General features: G+C 43.0%; 1 protein-coding gene across 1 annotated transcript in view; it reads right to left on the bottom strand.

Annotated features, from left to right (window-relative positions):
• Spg7 (SPG7 matrix AAA peptidase subunit, paraplegin) overlaps positions 1 to 17,431 on the bottom strand; it is a 90,441-nt gene extending 73,010 nt beyond the window's left edge. Inside the window, exons 1-6 of the mRNA XM_037427577.2 lie at positions 17,053 to 17,431; positions 16,864 to 16,963; positions 16,710 to 16,787; positions 16,465 to 16,628; positions 10,382 to 10,462; positions 8,625 to 8,858 (exon numbers count right to left, since the gene is read on the bottom strand). Coding sequence (XP_037283474.2) covers positions 8,625 to 8,858; positions 10,382 to 10,462; positions 16,465 to 16,628; positions 16,710 to 16,787; positions 16,864 to 16,963; positions 17,053 to 17,247 — 852 coding nt within the window. The 5' untranslated portion in view covers positions 17,248 to 17,431. The remainder of the gene's footprint in view (positions 1 to 8,624; positions 8,859 to 10,381; positions 10,463 to 16,464; positions 16,629 to 16,709; positions 16,788 to 16,863; positions 16,964 to 17,052) is intronic.
• Positions 17,432 to 18,340: the final 909 nt, after the last annotated feature.

Below are 18,340 nucleotides of genomic sequence, written 5' to 3'. Positions count from 1 at the left end.
CTGCCACAAGCATCGCGTAAGCTTCCGCTGTGAAGATACTTGTGCCTGGATGAAGAGGGCCAGCATCCGAAAAGGATGGGCCAACAGCAGCGAAAGACACAGAGGAGATAAACTTAGAGGCATCTGTAAAGAGCTCAGGACGTTTGTATTTGTGCTGAAGTTCCAGGAAGTATGTTCGGATATGGGCAATAGGCGCATATTTTGTAACTTCTAGGAAAGGCACATCGCAGTCTATAGTCTGCCACTGCCACGGTGGCAGGTATGCTACAGGAGCCAATAAACTGTGTTCAAGTGACACTCCAGTTTCCTCATCTAGACCCTTCAGGCAAACTGAGAAGGGCTGCCTCATCGAAGACCTGTTTTGAAACAGAATGGAGCTCGACAAATCATTAATACTAGAGTATGAGGGGGTGCTCCTTGTCTGCTTTCACCTTAAGGAAATATAAAAAGGACATGTAAGTTCTTTGCAGATGAAGCAACCACTCATTTGACTCCACGTAAAGGCTTTCTACAGGGCTGGTGCGAAAAGCACCCGTAGAAAGGCAGATGCCCAAATGGTGCACAGGATCCAGCATCTTCAAAGCACTTTGAGTAGCAGACTGATAACAACGGCCCCATAACCTAAGCCTGTGCGAATGAGGCTCCTATACAAATTCATGAGACATTGCCTGTCGCTACCCCACGTAGTACGTGACAACACTTTCAGAACACTCATGGCTTTTATACATTTTGTTTTTAGATACTTGATTTGCGGTATGAAGGTTAGCTTGTGGTCCAAAATTAGGCCTAAGAATTTATGCTTGGCATTAACAGACAGACGTTGACAATTCAATTGAACGTCAGGTTCTGAGCGCATGCCTCTCTTTCGGGAGAACAAGACACATGTGCTTTTTTGTGGGTTCAGTCGGAATCCATTTTCTTCTGCCCATTTGGAGACCTTGTTCAAACCTAGCTGAACCTGCCGTTCACACATTGCCAGGTTGCATGACTTAAAGCCAAGCTGGACGTCATCGACATATGTACAATAGAACATATTGCGGGTGCAAGGACACGGAATGGACAGGTGCAAGGAATTCATTTTGATAATAAAAAGTGTACAACTAAGTACACCGCCTTGCGGTAGTCCCGTTTCTTGAACAAATGTTTGGGAGAGAACACTTCCCACACGCACACGAAATGTCCGATTGGACAAGTAACTCTCGATTATGGAAAGCATTCTACCGCGCAAACCCAGGTGAGAAAAGTCTCTTAATATGCCAAAACGACATGTTGTGTCATAAGCCTTCTCGATATCGAGAAACACAGAGAGGAAGTATCGTTTGTGGACGAAAGCGTCTCGGATCTGTGCCTCGATACGCACCAGATGGTCGGTGGTGGATCTACCCTCTCGAAACCCACACTGAAATTGGTCGAGCAGATTGTGTGTTTCAAGGAAATATAAAAGTCGGCGGTTTATCATTTTTTTTAAAAGTTTACAAAGGCAGCTGGTTAGTGCAATGGGCCTATAACTTGAAACTGAGGAAGGGTCCTTGCCCTGTTTCAATATAGGGCTAACAATGGCCTCTTTCCAGTAAGTAGGGAGGGATGGGGCCAGAAAGCCAGATAGCATTGTATAGGCAGAGTAAAGTTTTTGCGTTTCGAGCGGTAGGTTTTTCAACATTTCATACATGACATGGTCGTGGCCTGGGGCAGAATTACTACAGGAGTTTAGTGATGTTTGTAGCTCAGCTAAGTTGAAAGGTTGGTTGTATGCCTCGTATTTTGTACACTTGTATTCCAGTTTCTGCTTTTCTATTTTTGCTTTATATTTTTGAAAATCTTCAGTATAGTGTGACGAGCTAGACAGCTGCTCGAAGTGTGCACCGAGGAAGTTCGCCTGATCTTCCAGGCTGTCACCCTGTGTGTTTACGAGTGGGAGTGAATGCACTTGTCTTCCTGCTACTCTACCAACCATGTTCCAGACTTCAGCCTCTTGGGTATATGAATTGATCCCTGATAAAAACTTGTGCCAGCTTTCTCTTCTGGCCTGCCGATGCGTTCTCCTGGCCTGAGACTTCATTTTCTGAAATGTGTCCAGATTTTCGGCCGTCGGTGAGTTCCGAAGCAACCTCCATGCTTTGTTTTGCTGCTTGCGCGCATTTCGGCACTCTGAGTTCCACCATGGCACACGTCGTTTTCCAAGGTGTCCATTCGTTTGTGAAATGCATTTTGTTGCTGCATCAATCAGAAACGCTGTAAAGTAGTTGACAGCTGCATCAATGCTTAACGTGCATATGTCGTGCCGATTTCAATGAGTGATGGTATAAAACTGTTCCCAGTTGGCTTTGCTTAATAGCCATTTACGAACCTGGGGCGGGCATTCAGTTGATGTAGGTGTGCTGAAAACTACGGGAAAATGGTCACTTCCGTAGGGATTAGTGACGACTTTCCAGTAAAGTAGAGGCACAAGCGATGGAGATACTATGCTTAGGTCTATTGAGGAATAGGTAATGTTAGCGAGGTTATAATAGGTTGGTTCTTTTTGATTCAGGAAACACGCGCTTGAAGAAAGAAGAAACTGTTCAATCAGTCGACCTCGGGCGTCACAACGAGAGTCGCCCCATAGCCTGTTATGTGCATTAAGGTCCCCTAGAACAAGATAGGGTTCGGGAAGTTCATCTATCAAAGACTGGAATTCATGTTTGTGTAGTTGAAAATGTGGAAGTATGTATATAGAGCAAATGGTGACGAGTTTGCTTAGAAGCACCACTCGAACAGCCACTGCCTCAAGAGACGTTTGGAGTTTTAAGTGTTTACATGCTAAACCTTGCTTAACTGTAACAGCTACACCTTCAGATGATGCCACGGCATCATCGCGGTCCTTTCAGAAAATAATGTAACTGCGTAGAAAGTTGGTGTGTTTAGATTTTAAGTGTGTTTCCTGTACACACCACACTTTTGGTGAGAAAATGTGTAGAAGTTCTTGGACATCGTCGAGGTTTGTAAGAAGGCCTCTGACATTCCATTGTACAATCTGTGTTTCCATATTTGATGGAAAGTGGTGCTGTGTGTACAGAAATGAAGTGGCTGTTCAAGTGGGAAGTTGTAACTTAAGCAGCAGGGCCGTCGTCGGGCCCTGTTACTGGTTTCTTGGCTTTTTTAGCGCGCTCTAGGGAGCCACGCCGCATTTCCGGCACATGAGGTACCGTGTTTGTGTCCATTGCCTCATGTGAAGCACTGGACGCCCGCGTACGCGAGCTGCTGTTGCGTATTTGCGACCTCGCCTGGTGAGACGTGGTCGGTCGACCCGACAACCCTGGAGTCGCCCGAGTCGCTGGCTTGGTAGGTGGAGCAGGCTTGGCTGCTTCCACCATGGGGGCGGCCACCACACCCGATGGCTCACTTTGCGTGGGCCTAGGTAGTGGCGGAGGGTGATGCGACGCTGCCCCCTGACGCGCCGCATCAGCGTAAGTTGTGCCATGAAAAGCCGAACACCTTCGGCGTGCTTCCTTGAAGGAGATATTTTCGCGAATCTTCAGTGTAATAATGTCTTTTTCTTTTTTCCACTCTGGACAAGAACGTGAATATGACACATGGTCTCCGTCACAGTTTACACAATGTGGAGTTTCATTACATTTGTCAGAGACGTGGCCTTGGGCACCATATTTGGCACAAGCAGGTCGACCACGACAGCTCTGAGAGCCATGGCCGAACCTTTGACACTGGTAACATCGGCAGGGGTTTGGTATGTAGGGTCTGATCGGTGTCTTTGTATAGCCAGTTTCTATTGTTTGTGGTAGTTCACTGGTGGCAAAGGTCAGTACCAAATGTTTCGTGGGGGTTTCCTGACTGTTCCTTCGGATGACGATTCGCTTCACATTGGTCACATTCTGTTTCCAGCCCTCGAGGAGTTCAGCCTCCTTCAGGCCAAGGAGGTCTGTGTCGGAAACAACTCCACGTGCAGAGTTCATGGATCGATGAGGTGTTACGCTGATGGGAATGTCGCCGAATGTAGCAAAGTTCTTTAGTTTGTCAAATTGTGTTTTGTCACGGAGTTCTAAAAGAAGGTCGCCACTAGCCATTTTTGTAACTTTATAGCCATCGCTTAACGTGGCTGTCAGTGACCGCGATACTATGAACGGGGACACTGTTCTAGCTGTTTTGTTGAGCTTCTCACTGTGTACAACATGACAGCGAGGAAATACTTCTTTGGGTCGGCTGAAAAAGGAAAATTCTTCGGTGCATACGCGCTTTGAAGCGGCACGATCATTGAGGAGTGGAAAGGTTCTATGCATAATAGAGGAATGTAATTCAGTAACGATGGCGGCCACCCACCACGGAGCCCAACGAGGGGACGCTACTAGATTCATGAAACGCCAAACATGCAGACGCCAACCGTACACCGCTACGATAACCTAATGCGCGTAGGCCAAGGTTGGCTAGTTGCACAAGGTTAACCCAAGCCGCCCATGAAATTGGGGAAGTAACAGAAGAAATGAGAAGACAGGATTGATTTAAAGATGAGAAAAGACGAAGATGTGGAGGGGAGAGAGATAGGAAAAGGCGACTGCCGATTTCCCATGGGTGGGTCCAGCCCAGGGGTGCCGCCTACGTGAAGCCAGGGCCAAAGGGGTGTGTTGCTTCTGCAGGGGGGCCTTAAAGGTCCAATCACCCAGCATTGGCTCAACCCCCAGGATTCCCTTTTCTCAGGACATGGCAAAGCCACGCACGGCTAGGCGTGGGAGGGAGTAGAAACCCCCCCGTTAGCTCGGGTCCGTGGTGTCGCTACACACTAAACGCCTACTTACCCAGTCGCCCCTGCGGGGAGGTGTATGAAGCAGTTGTGAAACTCACTGACAGAAAATGTCTTCTGATTTATATTTCACATTAAAAAATATATATATATATCACTAAGTCATCCACACGCTTTCGGCAAACTGTGCTGGAACAGCTGGTAGAAGCCAATGCCTACTTGTGCCCAATTCAGGAGGTGTTGAACAATTTCGTGCCTGCAGTGGCCCCTGGTGCAAAGTGCATAGACTACTATGTAATAGCTTTCATTAACCAAGGTAGTATATAATAACAAAAAAGGCAAATATAAAGTGAGGTTAGAATGGTAGATTACTCAGACAAAACTTTTTCAGCTATAGTCATGTGCAAATGGGCGACTTCGTTGCACATAAAACTGCAGTTGAGGACAACACATCTGTTGTCAATCTTTCGAAAGGCAGAGATAAAAAAATGTCATTCACAAGCAAAAAAAGAGCAGGAAGCTTGCACTGCACAAAACATTGCACATGTTATACTGTCAGGGGGAAAGGCAGTGCACTTGTTATTTTGGAACACTAATCAATCAGTTTCAAATGACCTACATATTTTCATATTTCATGCCAGCTTGGATGGTGATTCAAGTACCTCATACAACAAGGCAGGGACAGCTGTCCTGGGTGCTTTTAACTTGTTCCAATATCTACAATGTTTGAAGTGTCTAAGCTCCTAGATTTTATTAGTAATATAAACTTGTATGTGACCAAGTACCTCTAGTATCATCGCTTATATATTTTGCATAGTTCCAGATAAAAAATTTTGCATTAACGCATGTCTGATACCTAATCTCTAGTTACAGGAAAATCAAAGAGCTAAGTCCACACAAAACATTATGTGTTTCAAATATGGCATGACAATAAGATCATTACATTTTCAAATTAATATTACTGGTGTAGAACATTTAATTCTAGGACCGCTTAGGGCATTAAATGTCCAGGAAATGCCACTGGCATGACATCCAATACTAAGCATACAAAGAACCAGAGCTGCCTACTTGATTAGGGCTGCTACAACCCTCCAGCAAAGACCCAGTGACAATAATAAGGTTGCAGAAAATGAACTATTCATGCGTCCTTTGCGTAGTTTAGTATAAAAGTTGCCGGAAAGTATCTTTCAGAAGATTTAGGTTGTAGAGGCACATGCGTGAAGCTTTACAATGTCAGTATGCATGAAAAGAAAATATTTACTGCACTATATACTACCTAAGCTATTCAAAATGTAGCAGTAGTATAGCCACATCCTCATAAAATAAAAGCAAATATCTGCTTATATCTTTTGAGGGGGCCCTGCCTCACTTTTTTTCAATACAGTCAGAACAGATTGCCAATCTGCAGTCAAGTCAAAACATTGCCCATTTTGAAGTCATCTAAAGTCAGACTGTAAGCCTACGAGCCAGTTATTTTGATGCACTGCAAACAGTAGTGAACTTACAAATTTTCATTAAAAACAGCCAAGTATCACTTGTGCTCTCTTATGCAACACTGTCACCAACTACACAGCAAACAGTACAACAGGTATTGGGAGAATTCACGACTTCACTAATGGATAATCTCAGAAACCATGCACCGTGTCGTGAAAGCACTACGGCCACACAGAGGGCGCTTTAACATGCCCTCACATATGCATATCTGAACCATATGTAGCAGCCAATACAGCAAAAGAAAAAAACCTAGGACCATGTCCTGCTAGAGGGAGCCATGTGTAGAGAACCAAAGCAGTGGGCGCTAACGCTTACACTGGCAGCGATGTTGACGCTTACATGCCTACCAACCTGGCAACAGCGATATTCCTAAAACCCCTAAGCAGGGTCCCCAACGCAAGTGCGAACATCGGCACTGCGATCTCATAATGAATCGGAGTAGCCAAACACACGAGGGTAGAGTTTCGCACAAAGGTGAGAGGCTCAAAGAGGGAGCGCAAATGCTCTCGAAATTTCGTATCATCAAAACAACTAGCGAAAAAATCTATTTCCGTCAAAACAACTCGCGTATATTTTCACAGATGAACAAACGGGACGGCGCAGCTGGCTGCCGCGAAAGCGCGGGTCAAAGCTTTGGCTTTGCTCGCTACTAGATTCTTTGGACAGGAACGCCAAAATGCTTCTAGCCTTTTTTACATCTTTACCGCCTTTTATCTTACCGCTACGTCAGCTACGTGCCCTCAGAGCTCACAGATCACTATCACATCGCCGCGACCTCGGTTTTGTGCGTGGCGGTTGCAGCAAACGGTAGTTTTGTTTTCAATCCACGTGCCTTCAAACTAAATCATTTTATGCTATCTATGATTGCAACCGCCACAATTTTGTATACACAGTTTTCAGTAGGCAGCGTTGCTTCGACTGGTCAAGCATTGGCCACGCGCACACTTTCGGAATTCTGTCAGCAACGTCATCGTCATAAATGATTGTGTCGAACGACCGCGGTTTCGTCCACAGCGGTTGTGGCTACGACAATCACACGCACTGTAGAAGACAGTGCGTGCGCTGGTCGCACGTGTACTTCCAAAGCTTCGAGCACGCTACTCTCGATCGGCTTTCGTTTCATGGTTTCGGTACTAAAGTTTATATATCATACTCCGCGATTAGGAAAAGTGTTTGAAACATTCAAATTTTAGCCCAATGGACACATGAATTCGGCAGAAGAATTTCACAAATTCGTATCTGCCATGGTATCACATCATCAAGACTCTACTGTAAGTTCAGATGAACACCTCTCAAATTCAATTATAATAAAATGTAATAAGCTCGCAAAACACCTGGAACGGACTGACTTGCATTTTTGTCAATGCGGCCAGATCTCACACACAAATTTCGATTTTCTGGAGATTTTCATGGAAACCATATAAACGGAAGAAACGGTCGAAATCCGGGAGCCTCCCTGACAATGCAGGAGACTTCGCAGGTATGTGATAATGATAACATTAATAGTACATATTGTTCTCTCTTGGTGGCGGCATATAGCACAACACCATTTTTGTGGCCTCCATGACTAGCTACGGCAATGCGCCGTAGCCAATCGCGGAGGCCACGCTATTTTAATAATTTTATTTTTTTTTATCGAAAATGAAACATTTTTCGTAAAATTTCAGGCAAGATTCGTAAAATCATAAGCGCAGTCGTAATTCATACATTTTACGGGAAAATCAGAAAAGTTGGCAGGTATGCGCTTACGCTCATAAAGCGAAAGCCAAGTAATGACGCCCTTGACTGAATTTCGAACGCACGATTCAGCGTCTACATATAGAACGTGGCCAGTGAACAGTTGGGCAGCGTGAGCAGTCAGTTTCTTACAAGCAGACGCTGCCTGCGTTGGCCTTGCGAGGTGAGAGGAGCAGCGACAGTTTTGGGCCAGCATGAGACGAGAGCATGCGCAGTGGGGGTGTATGGAGGGACAGCATTACACAGGCTCAAAATAATTTTGTGCCCAGAGATTCATGAGGCAACTGAGTCCAATAGTACAGTTTATGATGACTCAGAAAGGTTTTGTGGAGCCCCTCTAACCAGGACATTTAGGTCACATTTGCACATTACCAGAGTCACTATTGCTCATTTTTATTCTTAATGACAAACTCTGAAAGGTAATAGCAAGTTCCGCCCCATCTTCCAAAATTTAGGAGCACAAAGAATATGGTACAAGCATTGCTGCTCAGTCCAAAATCAGTTCTGCTAAGTGGAGTATTGACTAAAATATTTTAGAAAAAGAAGGATTCTTTCAGAAAGGAGTGGTCGATAAACCATGCCTGCTCCAGGTTAAAATAAATGCTTAAAAATACACCAAAAAATATAGATGTTTTACAGAGATTTATGTAGGCAGACTTACGAAGAAGTCCATTGCCTGGGGTGTCTTGATGGTGCCACTGCGAAACATGAGCAGGATCATCAGGGCCACTGCAATGAGGGAGGCCAGCAGAAGCCATGTGCTCTCTTGGTTGCGTTCATATACCAGTGGTACACCAGCATCAGCAAGAATGCCAAGGCTTTTCTCAGCCATGCGAAGCTTCTCTTCGAAATGCTCCACATCAACAATGTTCATGTGGAACGTCTTGTGCTCAGCCTGTACTACCAAACAGAGCCATTATTAGTGCATAATTCTATTTACATAGAGCAGTGTCAATATATCCAACAAGGGCACAGCAAATTGCAAGCAGCATAGCACAAGGTTATCCTAGGATGAAACACACTCTTATAATGAAACATGTTTGCACACAGACAGTACTAATGTCATAGAGCAGAGACTGCACCAAGCTCATATCTACCGATATCTCCAGATGTTTAGCCATGACTGACGACAGCCTTATATTTATTTATTTATTGGTACCTCAAGGGTCCCGAGAGACATTACATGAGGGGTGGGAATCAGAAGTAAGAACAAAAGATAGAAAAAAAGAAAACAAACAATTAACAACAATAAGTGATTGATTGATATGTGGGGTTTAACGTGCCAAAACCACCATATGATTATCAGAGACACCGTAATGGAGGGCTCCGGAAATTTCGACCACCTGGGGTTCTTCAACGTGCCCCCAAATCTGAGCACACAGGCCTACAACATTTCCGCCTCCACTGGAAATGCAGCCGCCGCAGCCGTGATTCGATCCCGCGACCTGTCGGTCAGCCGCTGAGTACAACAAACAACAATAAGAAAATACAAAATGCAAATACAAATAACGTTGCCATGGCAACAAAGCCGGCAACAAAAAACAATGAATCTTCACATTAGAGAAAGCAATATCAAATTCATTTTCAATGCACTTGCTTGTGACACACATTCCAACATTTGAATTTAGTACCATTGGCTGTTAGCTTTAATTAATTCACTGGGTCAACAAAAGAAAATGGCAGACCTGGCACTCCACGGCATCAGTTATAAGGGGGCACGGGAGTGGCCATCTCCCCGCCTCTACCACAATTTCATCCATGAAAGAGAGGGGGGTGCCTTGGCCACATACCTTATTTACACAATTGTAAGTAGACTGTATGTAGGTCAACCCTACAGTCATGACCTTAAGTCAAGTAGTGCGAGAAAGTTGTGCTAGAGCAAACATGGCCTGTATTCTCTATGTATCAGTCCACTAAGCAAATGAAATAAAATTAAAACATGTGGTATATAATTAAACTTTCGCAGGAAGGCTTTTTCTAGCACTTATTTTAATTGTGGGATGCCTAAAATGAAATAAAAATTGATCAATAAATGAAAACCCGGTATCCTGCTCATAAGAAGACTGCTAATATAAGGGACAAGAACTACTCCCTCATATGTGTACTTAAAAAGGGGTTCAACAGTACCATGAATAACCTTTTTTCTAATTGTATGTACCAAAAAGAGTGCAACAAGTATATGGTAACATGCACAGGTGATATTTTCATTACAACAGCCTGAAATGTGCACTTTAAGAGCACAAGGTACGCTCGTAATACTACTTCTACGTTAGAATGTAAGACTGGAATTTTCCACGGCGTGCAGGGAGTTGTGCACAGTGAGTAGCACGCTTGCTTTTAAAAAAAAAAGTGTGAGGTTAAGCCAAGCTTTTACATAGTGAATGATGCATTGCACTTGCTTCGATCATTTTTTCTCACCTTTCTTCCTTTAATAATGGCATTATCATGCAAGTAGATGGTCACCAAGTCAAGCTCTGGTCTCACAATGATCTCCTCGACCTGTTAAAACACATACACGCACAAGAAAAGTACAATAATATTGATGTGAGGAAGGCCCTACTATTAATTCACAGACATATGCTAAAACCATAGAGAAATATATTATATAAAAAGTGGCCACTAGAACGTTTACACGGCCGAGAAAGGAAGGGTCTGACCAACCGCTAGATGGCGCACCCATGCTCCCTTTCACTCATTAGTCAACACATGCAATAGCTGCCTCAGGCGGACCAAGAAGACCCAAGTTTGGTATCAAACTTTTTTCCAAGAAAAAATCTACTGATTTGCACAATTCTCTACATCAGCTTCACATTGTGTCCTGCTGAGGACGTTTATTGTGCTACCACAAAAATCAGTAAAGTCTGACTAGAAAGTGTTGTCTTTCCGCACTTGTTTTGAACAAAGGGTACACATTAATGTGGTTTAGATCTACTGCACAGATGTATTTTCTTTTTGGAAGCATGGGTGTGTAGCCTAGTGGTAAAGACACCTGCTTTCGAAGCATGATAGTATGGGTTGAAATCCCAGCCTCGGAAACAAACATTTTTTTGTTATTTTATTTATGCTCAAGACATTATCGGGCCTGACCAGCTGCTCGTAGCACTGAAAGCAGCGCAGTAGCTCCGCTGTAGGGTTCTACAGGAGTATCCGCTCTTTACTTAGGTGTGTTTATTTATGCTAAAATCACAAAATAGACACGCAATTAAATAGAGACACTGTGCTTGAAATCATTCAATCATTTTTTTTTTTTTCAATAAAAGTAGAAGTTTAATATGTTGTTCTACTTGAAATTTACATTTATGCATGCAGAAACACACCACTCCTTTAAGTTGAACTTGGCTTACTTAATTCTAAACCTATGCAAGATGTTTCAAATGTGGCTAGCACAAACTTTGCACTTTTTTGTGGGCATGTTGTGTAACAGAAATTACCACAATGAGTCATACTATTGCTTAAATTACTTTTGAAATGAACGTACTTGGGTGAACATTCACACTGAAAACTTGAAATCTGCAGACTACTCCAAGCAACTCCATTTCTGCGACTTTTTTACAGAGCTTGTGTTCTAAGGTAATGGCAGGTGGCTGCTTACATGAAAAACGTGCATTCAATTCTGGTTATGGTACACTCTAAAAATGTATTGAGTAAAAAGGGTGTCTTTTTGTCCCACAACAATAATCGTCATCAGGCTTGCGTGCGCTTCCTTTCTTGAAAACTCGGCGCTGGGCACTTTCCTATCGAGAATGCAATGTAACCCTGATAATGGGCATGTCGATCGTGACCGGAATGTACCGGGTGCGGGGCGATAGCGCAAGGATGAAACGCAATATAGATGACGATTACTGTTGTGGGACAAAAAGACACCCTTTTTACTCGCTCTTTTTTGAGAGTGTGATCACATTTCAATGAAGGTGAAACATTAGAGGCTCGTGCACTGTATGATCTCATATTGTAAGATAATTAGCGCAACTTTGACTCCCAGAAGCACTCATACAATCACTCGCTCATCCACTCAAGAAACACACACGACGCTCCGCACTCACTACAAACTGTTTAATGCACCTAAATGACCGTCTAATATACGTACAGAAAAATGCGCAAAGGCAATGATGAACAAAAGGTGCACATGTGGCAAGCAATCAACAAGCGATGTATGTAGTGCCGCCACCCAGCAAGACAGTAAATGAAAAAAATTTACAAAAATAAATACAAAAAGCAGATATACACGCAGGTTCTCGGAAGGAGCTTGCAGTCATCTGCACGCCTTCTGTTGAAAGCATATTTTATTGAAAAAAAAAAGAATGTGTTAGTGAGCCATCTTTGGTGTTACTTTAAACAGGAAATATCTTTTCTTGAGGCAAGCATTTAGTGCTTCTATCTAGTTTATCTGCCTTTTGTATTTTTTTTCTGCAATTCTTTATTTCTTACCTTGTTAGGTGATAGCACTACATGCATCGCTTGTGGATTGCTTTCCACAAGCGTATCTTTTGATCGTTTGTTTATCATTGCCCTTGCGCATTTTTCTGTACGTAAATTAGAGGGTCATTTAGGTGCAGTAAACAGTTGGTAGTGAGCGCAGAGTGTCGTGTGTGTTTTTCGGGTGGATGAGCGAGTGATTGTATGAGTGTTGGCGGGAGTCAAAGTTGCGCTAATTATCTTACAATATAACGAATAACCAACTAGCACAACAACAAGTTTTTTTGGGCTATATGATCTCAGTGCATGCTAAAAATCAAGGCCAGTTGTACCCCAAGTGAAAGTTGTATAAACTGCAGAGCACTGATTCGCCTGTGTTTCCCCCATGTTTATTTGCTTTTTTTCTGTCCATTTGTAGTGTTTATATACTGTTTTCTGTTCTTTTGATTGTGATTATGTGATATTTCTATCCATTCCACTTTTTCTAGTGATTACGCAATTTGTTTTGTTATAACCTATTTTCTGTTCTATTCTCTCTTTTCTACTGTTTTTGTCCTGTCAACGAGATTGGTCTGATAAGTGCTTAACCTTCAAAATAAAAATAAAAATTTTGGGAGGGTGTTGATTTATTTCTCAACATAGTCCCCTTTCAACTCTATACACTTGTACCAGCGATCCTACAACTTCTTGATCTCGTCATAAAAATATGTTTTCTCCTGAGCTACAAAGTAGGCTTCTGTGGCGGCAATAACTTATTTGTTCGACTCAAATTTTTGTACGGCAAGTCACTTTTACTAGTTGAGAAATAAGAGGAAATCACTGGGGGCCAATTTTGGAGAATACGCTGGATGGGGCACCACTTTCTTGCCAACTTGGACGCGGCAATGGGGCAGGTGTGAGCTGGAACGTTCTCATGATGGAAGAGCACTGTGTTCTTTACAAAGTGTGGTCGTTTTTTTTTTTCACAATTCGGCATCGCATCGGCCCAATAATTCGGTGCAGTAGGGTCCTGTCACCGTTCTGCCATTGTCAAGATAGCTGACGAAGATCAAACTTTGAGAATCCCAGAAAATGGTGGTCATCACCTTTCCAGCCGATGCGACAATCTTCACCTTCTTCGGAACAGGTTCTTCAGGTGCCGTTCACTGTTTCGACTGTTGTTTTGTCTCTGGTGCGTACCAGTGGATCCATGTGTTGTCGCCAGTCACAAAACGGCACAGGAACTCCTTCGGATTACGCTTGAACAGCCTCAAGTACTGCTCTGATGTGGTCTCACAGACGTGCTTGTTGTCCATAGTGAGCAAACGTGGCACCCATCCCACAGACAGCTTTCTCATACCCAAAACTTTATGCAGAATATGACCCACACGGCCTTTTGAAATGCCCACTGTCTCTGCTTTCCGCACACCTTCAGTCAGCGGTCTGCCACTACGAGATCATAGATTTTCACCACGTTACCGGCCATTTGCTATTTGCGGTAGCTGTTTGCGGGGCCTCTGGGTGAGGCTCGTTAAAGACCTACTTGCGACCATTTGAAAACTAAAAGAGCGAATTTTTGACAGTTGCCATCGAAAGAGAAGACTCACCATAAATAGCATCCAGTCGCTCTTTGATTTCGCTGCGTGATTTTCCTTCCAAAAGCAAGAATCGTATCACCGACCGATACTGCTCCCTTTGCATTGTTTAACAAACACACAAAAATCGTCTGCTTCCTCAAGCCACCAAAACAAAACTACGAGCCCGATTCGTCTGGACCTTTGCGTGTATCCCTCTAACAGAGCGTACTCAACGTCAGTATATGTCTCATGCGATAGCGTCCCGCTCTCACAGTGAGGCTAAGTACTTATCGGACCACCCTCGTACAGCTCTGAGCGTGGCGCGTTTAGCTGCTGGTGCTAGCATTTCGCCTCTGCTTCTCTCATCCGTAGATCTGTGTCCAACTCCTGATTCTGACGGTTCGGTGCCACTTTGCTGGCTTGGACAGACGAATTAGAATTAGCCCTTCGGCACCGCTGTTGTTTGTGTCGTTGCCTCGTGTGTCCTGTTGGCGACCTCTGTGTCGCCAACGGGACACAGGAGGCAATGACACGGTTGTACTGCTCTGCAGTTAGAAACTGCAGTATACTATGGCATCAGTCACTTTGGGATGTTAAGCCCGATATAACAAGTAAACCAAATAACAAGGCTTGTGTTCTAAGACGACAACATTAATATTCGTATTTACTCTCACCTTCTAAAGCAAAAATGTCAGCACAAAGGTGTGCATATGAATAGCCCATTTTGAATAAGCACAATCAAGGACCAAACCCGGAACCTTCAAATTTGAAAGTTGTTGCTTTGTTCTTGTGGGTGGCAAGTTGTTGGCAAAAACCCAGAATCGCTCCAACCTGGTCGCCAAAATTATGGCTGCTTACTGCCATGAATTTAAAGTGTGCAGCTATGTTCACAAACATTTTATTTCAGCAGCAAAAATAAAAAGCAATAACATCCACACACGGGCTTTCTAGATATATAAAATTATGGGATTTACCAATCTCAGAGAAAGAAATATATGAAGGGGAAAGGCACAAAGGCAACCCAAGTTTTGGCTCAGTTTACTGCAGGAATGGGGAAATCATACAAAAGATAGAGAAGAAAGAACAGTAAAAAAAAATACGAATGAACAGTTAGTTATGAGGGATGCTGCAATAGGGAGTTCTGCATTCAATTTGACGAAATAGTATTTAATGTACCCCTACATCCAGATACACAAGCTTTGGCATCCTACCCTCGTTGGAATGAATCCTGCTATCCAACAGCTTTATGTTGTCGCAATCACAATGCAGATATAAACCTGCGGGTTAAGACACATAAACTGTGCAGATGCCTGATAGATTAGATTTTCCTGACAATATGTCATTACTGCAAAACACATTTGCCAGACTGCTACTGATTCACAAAGCATATAACAGCAAATTGGGGCTATGGTAGATCTAGAACCCATTCCACTAACGTGAAGCTAAATTGCATCTGTGGGGAGCTAAACACAGGTGTTCTATTTATTTGATAATTTCACTAGAGTTTCACAAGTAGCATTTCACTAGAGTTTGCAGTTAAAAGAAAGTGCTGATTCACCAATTATATTACTGTACACAGACTGCAACACGTCAAAAATTTTGAATTCCCTACTTTCCCCCCCCCCCCCCCCTTTTCTTTGTTCCAGTTTTTGTGCCCTGGGATACTGACTTTTAGCATACCTTTTATTTCTGGCTTTAATTAAAAACAATACATTCAATGTTGATGACTATCTAAAGTTGTAAAACCTAGACCCTCATAAAGTAAGAGTCACTTCTCTAGTTTTCACCAAATCTTCGATGCTTTGATAAAACATCTTTTAATGCAGGTGTAATACTTAGCACTACAAATATATGAACATGAAAAAATGACAAATTACGAAATCAAATACAAAACTATTCCAACTGTCTCTTTGCTCTATCTGTTATATGAAATATTATAGACAGTTGGGCTAGTTGGTAAGACAGCACGTTTAGGTACAGCGCGAGAATGACAAAGACGGAGGGAATACAGAATAGAGACAGACAGTGCTCCATCTGTGTCCCTTCTGCACTCTTCAGTCTTCGTTTTTCTTGGGCTGTACCCAAACATGTTATATAAAATAAATGAACAGTAATGTTCCATTTATACAGTTTACTTTAATGTAAATGCTGTGTACAATGCTGTCAAGTAGTTTATCCAAATATCTTTGCTTTGTTCTCAGCCTCTGCTGTACTATACATTATCTCGTAACCTCTTTAGGTAAGGCCACTGTTATAATGTACCAGAAAGTTCAACGCACTTGTTTATGTGATGCCTAATTGCAGATGGTAATACAATTTATTCTTATATGGTACGATCGTTGTGCAAGCTTCATACTTGGTCTCACTTTACAAATGTGGAAATATTCAACATTCGATTTGATATCCAAAGCCTGTTGTTTTTGAATACAGACATTCAATTAGAATTTTGAAATGTCACTGCTTGCACACCTATAAACAGTGCAGGCAGCTAACGATGTGATTACAAGATTGTGACAGCTTTTACTTTACCTCTCCTTTTGCCAGCATTTGGTAATAAAACTCGTTCCATGACACATAGCGCAGCACATCTGGTTGGTTGCTTGTTGGAAACAGGAGGGACATTAGTGTGATGACTATATATGCTGTCATCATCCAAATGGCTGCCTTGGCAAGCAGCGAAACCTTCGATTCTTCTGCATTGAAAAAATAAAATAAAATTAGGCTCAGCACATTTAGTACGTTCCATTCATCTAAAACAATTGCAAGGCACTCACCATCTTCCTTATCTTTGTTATTCTTGCCATTATTATCTTGTCTAAGAATAGAATTTGTGTGCAAAGGTCTCGCGCAACCTGGCAAACGAAATTGTACAAGAAAACTTCAAATTCAGCAATTCACCACATCGCAGTCGCCTTGGTTATGGCTTACCTAGGTCGCTTGAAACTACAGGCTGGTTTCTAACAAGAATGCCAGATCTCTTTAAAAGCCCTCCAACAGCTTTTATTTCGGCACTGAGCTGGCTGTAAAGCTGAAAAGCACAACAGTAAAGGCGCTACAATAAGACTACTTAACTTTGAAACAACAAGTACAAGAACAAAACATATATCTATCACGCACCCGTTTTGACGACCGACTTCCCAGATAGTTGCACGAAAGGTGAGCTATTGGTACTCCTTGCAATCCTTGAAAACCTAAAGTGCGCAAATATCTGTTTATCAACCTTACTGCAGACAACACGACCACGGACTTCCGATCGCGAAGTTTTCTGGTGCTGCCGACGACTGACTTCACTCCTCGAGACAAACTCAACATGGTTCGAAAGACAAAAGACAACCGGATTAAGAAAACGCTGCAGCCTTGTCCCTCACGCTAATTAACTTGTTTTTAAGTGTCGTATCATCAGTACGCCGCATCTGCGGTCACATCACGCAGTTGCTCTAGCATAGAGAAAACCATCGAACGTTTGTCTGAACTCGGTCAAGTTTCTGCACGTTTCGCCTGCAATTTTTTTTTTTTTTCTCCCTGGATACGGATGGATTTGTATATTGTGGACTTACGTACGTCCTCTGGTTGTTATGTGTTAGCTTCCGGCAAACCCAACTATAACAAAACTGTGTGCATAAAAAAATAAAATAAAAAACAGACAAAAAACCGGTCAATTTGTTTGATAAACAGAAACGTAGAATACAGGACCACTGAAAAATTGCTAAAAATTGTTACGGACGTCGCGGGTGATTTGAACTGAGTCTGACTGAGTCTTCGTAACAAGACCCCGCCTGCTATCTCTAAATGTCATTTGACTAATCTAAATTCTATTTTGCAGATTTGCAGAGAGGTGTATCGTAATGAGCGAAAGAGAAAGCTGCCCCCGTGTGCTCCCATCTCCTCTCTTCATCTTTGTTATCCTCTCGCCATTCCCCGACATGCGCGTAGCCGTGGCGGTGTCCCAACTAGGGTGCAGAAATAGTATTTTCCTCTCCTCCTCCTGTTCCTTCTCTCTGTCTCTCTCCTTCCAACGACAGATCATAAGCGCCATATGTAGGTTCCAGCTTGCTTTGGACGAAGGGGAGTCGTGTGCCAACCCAACCAAAAATTAAAACGACTTCAGTTCTATGTTGACCCAACATATATACATGACCAATTGAGTTGGTCATAGTCCGAGCTTGATCAACATGGTCGGGCTGAGGGGGATTCGTTAATGGTCTGACACCAGTTAACCTGTGATGGCTGCCAACAGAGGTCCAAGGCCGTAGGCCGGCGTTGTAGATGGCAGGGAATGCACGGATGTATTAATAACCTTGTGAAAATTATCTAACGCAATCTAGTGACAGCCAACATACTGAAAGCTCATTAAACAGATTCTCGCTGACTGAGAATTAATGCGTGTGGTGTACGTAGGAAAAAA

The sequence above is a fragment of the Rhipicephalus microplus genome, chromosome X (genome assembly GCF_043290135.1).
Source record: "Rhipicephalus microplus isolate Deutch F79 chromosome X, USDA_Rmic, whole genome shotgun sequence".
Lineage (NCBI taxonomy): Eukaryota > Metazoa > Arthropoda > Arachnida > Ixodida > Ixodidae > Rhipicephalus > Rhipicephalus microplus.
Note: the sequence above shows the minus strand (reverse complement) of the source record. Positions and strands in the feature narration are given on the sequence as shown.